We start from the raw sequence: 10,136 nt of genomic DNA, 5'->3' as shown, positions 1-10,136 counted from the left end.
AAGGTGGTGATACCCCGGACCCAGCTTTCACTATCTTTTGTCTGTCCATTATTTCTTGATCTGCCGATCCACCTGGGAACAAAGAAAGATCCCCATTGCTTCGCAGACTGCTGGCCAGATCCTGCAATACACCTGTTAATTACGGTAAAGGAATGCTGCAAGCCAGTCCAAATACAAATTATGGTGCAGAGACAATCCAGGCATCTATTCGCCAGGCAGGAGTAATAGGGGACTTGGATACTTGACAGTTTCCGCTAATTACTTTGCCAGCTGAGGAGTCTGGAGAACATGCTCAAGCACACTAGGAGCCATTTCTTATTAAAAAGTTAGAAGACTTAAGGCAAGCAATTGCACAATATGGGACAAATTTTCCTTATGTTCATTCCTTGTTACAACTTGTGCTTTATAACTGCCATTTAGTACCTATGGATTGGGAGTTATTAGCCTGATCCACCCTGTTCCCCTCTGCGTTTCTCCAATTAAAAACCCGGTGGATGGATGAATTAACAAATCGGGCACACAGAAATGCTCAAGTCCAACCTGCCATTAATATCACATCTGATCAATTGCTTGGAATCAGACACGTATTGGGCACTGTAAATCAACAGATGGTAATGGGTGATGAGGCTGTTGATCAGCTCAGAATTATATGCCTAAGAGCCCGGGAAACAACTCACTATCCTGGTGCTACATAACCTTCTTTTAACTCAGTTCCACAGGTTCCAAGGGAGCCTCATCCAGATTTGATCACTGCTTTGCAAGACGTGGCCCAAAAGGCTATTTGGGATTCTCATGCCAGGAAACTGATTGCTCAGCTGCTTGCTTATGAAAATACTAACACAGAATGTCAGGCAGCAATTAGACCTATTAAGGGAGCGTCAGATCAAAGTTACCCTTACTGGGCCTACATTCCATTCCCACCACTGATTAGGCCTGTTACATAATTAGAACCCCCGGTGGGGGTTTATATTAATGATAGGATCTGGATGCCTGGACCAACAGAAAACCAAGGTCCCACTCATCCAGAGAATGCAGGAACATTAACGAATGTTTCCATTGGTTATCACTTTCCTCCCATTGGCCTGGGGCTGCCGGCAGGATGATTACATTGTGAAAACAAAGTTGGATGGTTTATGTCCCTACACATAATGGATAACAAGCCTCTATTCATGCAATCAGTGGAGGAACACTTTAAACTTTCAACACTATTAAATACCTTGAGCACAGCTATGTTATGACACATTTTTAGAGTAATAAATTTCAACCTAATAGAAGCCCTGCCCTACGCAGCTCATTAAATGTCTGAAAAGCTAGACGTGCTAACCTGGAAAGATCGTATTGAAAACAGCACTGCTGTACTGGAAAGAATTCCTATAAAATCATCATTGATTGGATCCCTAGGGGACACTTTGCAGTGAATTGTACTCGACAGCAAGAAGGCTGTGGAGGGACTCCTTTTGTAAACAACTATGCAGATAATGCACCAACATTACATAGAAGAATTGAAACAAATTATCGTATTAAGTGGGAAGAGAACGGTATGTCTCCTCCAAGCCCAAAAATGATTAATCCAGTTATAAGACCAGAACATCCAGAATTGTGGAAGTTAATTATGGCTCAAATCCCAATTTGGATGTGGAAAGGAGAATATAAAAGGGAGACCCACAGTGAAACCCTTTTATTTGTTGTAGCCATGACCTATAATCAGATGGTCCCATCACAGAGTTGTGTTAAACCTCCTTTTATGTTGGCAGTGGGGAAAACTAATATCCTACCTGACTGTCACACCGTAACATGCCTAAACAGTCATTTTTTTACCTGCATTGAATAAAGATAATAACATTTTTACTGGTTAGGACCTGAGAAGGAGTTTGGATACTCATTTCCTTCAATAGACCTCAGGAGCCTTCTCGCTCCATAAATTTTATCACTGAAGTACTAAAAGGAATACTTAATAGATCAAAGAGATTCATATTTACTTTAATAGATGTGGTTATGGGTCTCATAGCTGTCACAGCTCCTGCTGCTGCTGCTGGTGTTGCTTTGCACTCTGCTATTCAAATGGGTCTTTGTGGATAGTTTGCAGAAAAATTCTTGTAAATTTTGGAATTCCCAAAGCCAAATAGATAAAAAATTGGCAAATCAAATTAATGACCTCCGTCAGACACTAATTTGGATGGACAGTTTGGAGGGGTAGGAGCTTGGAGCACAGAATTCAAATGCAATGTGATTGGAATACTTCTGATTTTTGTATTACTCCTAGCACTTACAGACCTACTGAATATCATTGGGAGATGATTAGACCTCATCTACAAGGAAAACAAGATAATTTAACACTAGATATTGCTAAACAACAACAACAACAAAAATACAAGTTTTGGGGACATCTCAGGCTTATCTCATTCTGTTGTCTGTAGCCGATATTCTTGCTGGAACCAGTGATGGCCGTTCTAATACCATTCCTTTAAAGTTTATTATAACCATAGGTGTATCAAAAATTGCAAATTTTATTTAGTTTATGTTTGTTTATGCTCTTGGTTTTTAGTTGACAGATGCAGATGGTTCCTTGAGATAGTACCCAGACACCATGAACAAGCCTAAATATCAATCGGCGTTTATTAATATATATATATACACACACACACATATATATATATAATGTTAATATATATGTTATATATAATAAATGTGTGTATATGTATATATGACATAATGTTTATTGCCTTTATGTATTTATGCTCTGAGAGCATAAACACTCAGTGTCATTCCACAGGTTGTTGATGGAAATAACACTGCCTTGCAGCAGTGGAATACGATCAAATATCTTGGCTCCTCCTGAAACGCACTCCCACCTGTTTCAGTCCCAATAAGTTCAAGATCGTAAGTAGTTTAGAGACACGTCAAGGAAATTCACAGAAACTGCCACTGCTATCAATCTTATTGAATGACTCAAGAGTTCTCCTTCACTGATTAGTCCTTTCCCTCATCGTTTCCTACCCCTCCTATCTGTCCAAAGTTAAAAGAGCTTATACAGCAAGGAATTGGGTGGAGCCCGAGAACTCTGGGCCCTGAGCAAGCCTCCCACCCTCCGGTCCCCTAGACCCATCTTTTAAACAATTATTCTGTGTCTTTCTTACTCCTTTGATCCCGCCGGACTCAGGATACCCTCTGGGTGGTGTGGGGCTGGTTTCTCCAACAGCCTTCTAAAGTCTTAATCTTAGGTATACAAAATAAAAATAATCTAGGAATTTTAAATTTTAATAAAGAATGGAATACTTTACTATTGTGCACATTATTTTTATTTCTGTTGACATTTGTTCATGTCTTTTGAGTGAGTCCCACAAATACAGTGAGTGAGATAAATCTGAAGATGAATGTAATATATTTGGGCAGAGAATTAATGCCGATTCTGGATGTGCAGAGAGTGTTTGTTATTCTTCTTATAGTATAATAGATAACATATGTTGTGTGTGATCAATTTGCAGTTATAGTTTTGCAAATGTGTTGAGATTGCAAAAATTGAAGTGAAAGCCAAAAGAAAGTATGAGAAGAAATTAGCTGTGTTCTGGAAATGTTTTGAGAAGGCTTGTCAATCAGAGTCTGAAGCCATCACCATTTTGGGAAAAGCATATACTTGAGAGACTTCAAAACCACCAAGAGGTGTCATTTGCAAATATTTTGCTGTGTAACAATTTCCTGCAGCTATTGGTAGGTTGGCTCACGTTCCAGGAATGAGATGATATAATTGAGATAACAAGGCCTCAGAAGAGCAATAGGAACTGGGGTCAAGAGTACAAAGTAAAAGAAGGGTGGGCCTTGAAACGTATACACAGATTCACTTCCTGTGGGAAAAGTGCACAAAGAAGAATGTCGGCGGTGAACAGTCAAGATGGGATTATGAGAAACACACCCTAAATAAGCTCCACCTTATATAGGTGATCAGTGTTGCTTTGCACTGATCACCTATATTGAGGGCCCAGCTGTAGTTGAGGGAGCCTGAAATAAAGTGAGACCAAACCACGTGCTTGTAAGTGAGTTTGTTTTATATTTTTATGTTTTGGTTGTTCTCAGGATGAACTGTAAGCATCTGTCTTTTGTGCCCCTTTCAATTAGGGTGGAAAGATGGAGATGTTTCAGGACTGGAGCTTTGAATAGCCTACCATATTAGATGTGAGAATGGCAGCCTATTTAACTGAAGACTCTGGGCTTCTCTTGCAGAGTGAAGGGAAGCAGAGGAGAGGGTAAGTGGCTGCTAACCCAGGGGGAATAGCAGTTGAATAACAGTCTTAGGGATCAAGGACTAGATCCGGAGAATGTGGCAGGTGGAATTATAAGGATTGTTCAAAAGTACAGAATTGCAGGAGTATGTTTCAGGTGGAGACTGGAAACCAAGTGCACTGTCCCGGCTTGGCTGGGGCCATGGAAATGAGCAAAGTTCAAGGTCTCTAGGGTAAAGGAGGTACCAGGGCTGCAAAGGTCATTCATGTGGCCATTTAATCTGGTCATCCGGGAAGTAACTGGACAAGAGAAAGTCAGGATGAAGAGTGGCTGGGAGTCTATATTGGCAAGTGGGATTGAGTCTATTTTATTTTTAAAGAAGTAATATTCTGTTTCTAAGGGTATGTCTTGGACCACACTGAATTTACAGCTGTATTTTTGGCCTACACTGATAACTGCTGCTGTCAGATGGTAAAAGTAGCAAGACTTCACCCTAACTTAGTTGTTTAATGCTAAGGTCACACCCTCTACCATTTTGTATAGGGTTCCTGGGAATTGGGCTTGCTCCAGCTATCAAAATGAATAAGGGAAGCACAGATCTTTGAGATGTTTGGATTGTGTTTAGACTAATAATTTCATCTTCAAGATAGGTGACTGACTGGACTCCGGTTTATTTAACTGTGAGTATCTGAAGTCAATCCATTTCTCATCCTGAAGAAACCACACTTTCTTTCAAGACACAGCTGGACTGTCACCCCGGTAATATGCTCCCTGACTCCCACTGAGTGAATCATATAGGTCTCTTTCCTGCATGCAGTCCTTATTTACCTCAGTTATGAAATTATCATACCTTATTATGATTATCTCTCCCTGAATAAATTGTGAAGTCTTAAGAGATGGGGACTATATCTATCTACATTTGTATCTCTATTTCCCAGTATGCTGCTTCGCATATGTGAGGTAGTTAGTAAATGCTTTCTCTGTGAAAACATAAGTGGAAGGATGGCCCATTCATTTAGAAGTTCATATGAGCCTGCGAACTGTCAGTCAGAATGACCCACAGAGAAACATATTGAAACACAGTGAAAAAAGTTTTTCTACATCTCTACAAAGGATTTTACAAATTAGGAAGATATGGTGGCTCACACCGGTAACCTTAGCGATCTAGAAGTTTAGAAGGGTGGATCACTTCAGGCCTATAATTTGAGGCAAGCCTGAACAACATAGCAAGATACTGTCTCTAAAACAAAATTAAAATAATTAAAGAAATTGAATAATTTTCTGAGTTATTCTGTGCATCTTTGCTGACTGCAACATTCAGACAACACAACCACTAAACTGTGGGATTGTATTCTTTTAGAGTTTTGTTGCTGAATGTGCATATTGTTCAATGGTTCCTCTTGAAGATCTTACAAACTTTTAGTTAACAGGAACAGGTGTGGTGACTTATGCCTCTAGTCACAGCACTTTGAGAAGCCAGGGTGGGCATAGCATCTGAACCCAGAGGTTCAAGAGCAGTCTGGGCAGCATGACAAAACCCCATCTCTACAGAAAAATACAAAAGAATTAGCCGGAGTCGGTAGTGTGCGCTTATGGTCCCAGCTAACTGGAAGACTGATGTAGGAGGATCCCTTGAGCCCGGGAGGTAGAGGTTGCAGCGAGTCGAGACCACACCAGTGAGCTACAGCCTAGGCAATAGGGCAGGACCCTGTCAATTTATTTTTTTTTTTTTTTTTTTTTTTTTTTAGATAAAGGACTGCTAGGTGTCTAAGGACTAACTAGTGTATAATACATGAGGGATGTTAGGAAGATGTGAAAATACAGTTTAATAGTAACTAGGAGAGCCAGTTTGTATGCAGCTATAATATGTTGAATAAGTTTGAAACTTTGTTTTCCAACAAGTTGAAAATATTCAAGCCTGGAGTTTTTTAATTTTTATTTATTTTTATTTGTATTATTTTTTAGATGGAGTCTCTCTCTGTCACTGAGGCTGGAGTATAATAGTAATTATCACCTCACCACAACCTTTGCCTCTCAAGTTCAGGTGATTCTCGTTCATGAGCCTCCTGAGTAGCAGAAACTACAGGTGCCTGCCATGTTGCCGGGCTAATTTTTACATTTTGTTAGTGATGTGGTTTTACAGTGTTAAACAGGTTGGGCTCGACTTTCTGACCACAGGTGATCTGACCGTGTTGGCCTCCCAAAGTATTATGATTATGGGTGTGAGCCACAGTAACCAGCCACGTTGTACCTTCTTGAAGATGTAATTGTTGATTTGTGGTATTTAGGAGACAGTATATTCATTTACACCAGTTTGGCTTTCATCAGTTTTCTTGCTAAAAATTCATGATTTTCAGTGTAGACTTAAATGAAAGAAATTTATGGATAAAGGCAACTTTAAGTAAAAACCATGGTTTTTACTAAGAGGAAGAGAAACAGTGCTAAAGCAGAAGGCTGAAACTTTTGAATGGTAAGTATGCATGTTTATTTTCAAAATTCTTCTGAATTCTTTTCTTTTTCTTTTTCATTTTGCAATTACCAGGCCTTAAGCTCCCCTCACCAACCTAGTAAGAGTGTGTGTGTGAGGGAGAAATTACATTTATTTCAGAGATTGAGGACATTATTTTCTTATTTATTTATATGCTGTTACAGAGATGAGATTTTTGCATCTTACACGGAGTAAGTGAGCAATCTAGATTTTATTTTTGCTGGATGCATTTCTCAGGCTGGGAAGGAAACATTTTGGGCCAGATTTTTGTTGGTCGCTAGGAGACTAAAGTCCTCTTGTGATATCATTGCTACTCAGCTTGGGAACCATGCTGATGGTGTAGATTACTTTATCTGTCTAGAACTCCTGATAGCATTTGAAGCTGCAATCTCAAAAACCATGCAGGTTGGAACACCGGCAAAAGAAATATTTATTTGAGATGGAACACGGTTCTTCAGAAACTCAAGATTTTTCTCCCAAAGATGAATTAACTGTTTCAGAAGCCTCCACTAGGTCTCCATTTTGTGAGCACACATTCCCTGGGGACTCAGACTTAAGGTCAACGATTGGAGAAAATGCTATTCAGGTTTTGTCACAAGGATTCTTCTTAAAAGGACCACGTTACACAGTTTGTGTCTCTGAGCTAGATAAAGATAATGATTTCTTTTCTCTGACCGTTCCCAGGAAACTTTGGAAAATAGCTGAAAGTGACCAATTCAAGTCTAATTCATGGGATGAGAATGGAACTTGCATAGTGATCTATGAAGAACACTTCAAGAAAGAAATTTTGGAAAGAAAGAATCCTTGCAGAATATTTCAAACTGACAGTATCAAAAGTTTTGTTCGACAGCTCAACATTTATGGATTTAGTAAAATTCGACCGAATTTTCAAAGATCTGCCTTTCTACCCACCTTTCTGGCCAAAGAGAAAGAATCCTGTGTCTTGAACAAGGTACTTAACATATTTCAGTTACCAATTTACATAGAGTATAGAAGTAATTTTACTTTGTACCTCAGTAAATATGTTAATACATGCAGTATGACAAGATTTGGAAATTATGGACAATATTAAGGTAAAAATTATTGCGTTTAACTTGAGCATTAAACTTTCAGGGTTTTAAGAAATGTTAGTAACAGTTTTGACTCTTACCACTGAACTCCAAATAAATGTACCAAAGCCACTTAATGAAATGTTGCTATTAATATGTATCATGTGTTCCCTTGAGGGCTTAACAACTTGAGTGCTTTCTTCCAAAAAGCACATTCGTAAAAATAGTAAACAACGTTCATGAATTATTTGATGACATTAAGTTTGTGTGATGAAGCAGAAATCTGAAATTTATTGTGTTATATTTGTTATTGTCACTTGTCCCTTGGTTTAAAGTGGCACTGAATTGCATTTTTTTTTTTTTTGGTTTGTTTTACTTAAAGTGCTATTATAATCCAAATTTCAAATCGTGGCTGTCCCCAACTTTTAGTAAGAGTGAAAAGAAGAATTAATGTTAAAAATGCTTCACTTACACCTACTTTATTCCATGAAGATTTCAACCAGAGGCCTTTTAGAGAAGGGGCTAACATGGAGAAGCATAATCCTGCCTTAGCTGCTGAAGTTAGTGAAGAAAGTTTATTTTCAACCTCTACAAATTTAAATATGTCTCTAACAAGGGAATCTTCTGTCGGAAAGATAATTGCTAGTTCATCTGACCCAATTTTATGTGGTTTCCCTCCTCCTTCACGTTCAACCTCAATTGGACCATCAGAACAAAGTGCAACAGATCAACGTGACATTTTAAATCAGTTGAGCGCTATTCATATGCACTCTCACAGCACATACATGCAAGCAAGGGGCCGCATTGTGAATTTTATTACAACCACAACCTCTCAATACCACATAATATCTCCCTTTCAAAACAGTTTTTTGCAGCTGATAGTAGAATCACCTGCTGTTCCAATGAGATATCCTGCAGTATCTGTCAATCAGGCTCCACATCCTAACCTGCTACCAGCAGGCCACCGGTGGTTGCAAATGTCTGCGATAGCTGATATATCATCTAGCCCTCTTTCCAGGCCAGCTACTCAACCATCACCACTGGACAAATATCACACTAGTTACAACTGATCTTCCATTAAAACTGCACCAAATTATGCATGACAACGGAGACTAACGTTTACATTGACAAAATAAATTAATAAATAAATAAATAAATAAAGATTTCTGCAATTACCTTATTGAGCAATAAAATTGCATATTTACTTTTATGTTTGCTTTTTTATTTATGAAAGTATAGTTAAGAGTAAAATGGGGTTTTGTTTCGGTGGCAGGCTATTGTACTGCTTCTTACAAATAAATATTTGGATCATTTGAAAGGAAATTTTTCATGTGTCTTTGTAACTTCCCTAATTTAGTTCTCTGAAGAGGAAGAAACAGTAGTCTTTGGGTTCATTTGTTCTTGAAACAACACAATACCACTGCCTGGGTGATTTGTCAAAAGACTTATTTTGCTTATGGTTCTGGAGGCAGAGAAGACCAAAGGGCTGCATCTGATGAGAACTTCTTTGTACCTTACAACATGGCAGCATGGACCCATACGATGAAGGACATGCAATGAACAGAAATTCGGGGTAAAACTCATCCTTTGACCCAAAGTCCACCCACACAACACCTAACTTATTCTCCAGATAATACTATCTGTCATGAGGTTGCACCCATATGGCTAAGCATCTCTTAAAAGTTTGACCTGTCAACACTATCGCAATAGACACAGAATTTCAACGTGAAAATTGGAGGGACATACCAAACAATGACAGCAGGCAAGGGAAGAGAAGTAACTGGAGTTAGGAAAAAGAATAAGTGTCTTCTCAATTAATCCGGCATAAATAGAATAGGGGCAAGAATTTGGATGGCACAAAGGGAATAAATGCTCACAGAAACACACAAAGACACATACAGACAGTCTGAAAATTTAGAGAAAGGTTAACACATGCTGTATACTTCAGCATTCTCTCAGTTACATTTCACCAGTTATTTTAAAGTTGAATTTTAGTTGGCAAAAATTTTCTTCATTGCAGTTCATACCTAGTGAGTTCAGTGACCATGATCACAATTATTTGTGTCATCACTCGAACAATAAATTTTATATCATATTATGCTCTCGGATTGTATCATTGTCAGCACATGGTGGAATTTCACAGCTGGCAGGAAGAGTTAACCTTTTGATCTTACATTAAAGCATTCTTTAATTACCTCCTGTTAGAGACCACCTTTCTTGTTTTCTAACGCACATTTTCTTGCTTCTCTTCTTCTTCTTCTTCTTCTTCTTCTTCTTCTTCTTCTTCTTCTTCTTCTTCTTCTTCCTTCTTCTCTTCTTCTTCTTCTTCCTCGTCCTCTCCTCCTCCTCCTCCTGCGCCTCCTCCTCTCCTCTCCTCTTCC

General features: G+C 38.7%; 1 protein-coding gene across 1 annotated transcript; it reads left to right on the top strand.

Annotated features, from left to right (window-relative positions):
• Positions 1–7,083: 7,083 nt before the first annotated feature.
• LOC115895685 (heat shock transcription factor, Y-linked-like) lies at positions 7,084–8,825 on the top strand. The gene is given in 3 exon segments (XM_030926340.1): positions 7,084–7,658; positions 8,132–8,161; positions 8,163–8,825. Coding segments are annotated over 3 exon segments (1,206 nt in total). The 5' UTR covers positions 7,084–7,145.
• Positions 8,826–10,136: the final 1,311 nt, after the last annotated feature.

This window comes from Rhinopithecus roxellana, chromosome 22 (assembly GCF_007565055.1).
Source record: "Rhinopithecus roxellana isolate Shanxi Qingling chromosome 22, ASM756505v1, whole genome shotgun sequence".
Lineage (NCBI taxonomy): Eukaryota > Metazoa > Chordata > Mammalia > Primates > Cercopithecidae > Rhinopithecus > Rhinopithecus roxellana.
The sequence above is the reverse complement of the archived record's forward strand: the minus strand, read 5'-3'. Positions and strand labels throughout refer to the sequence as shown.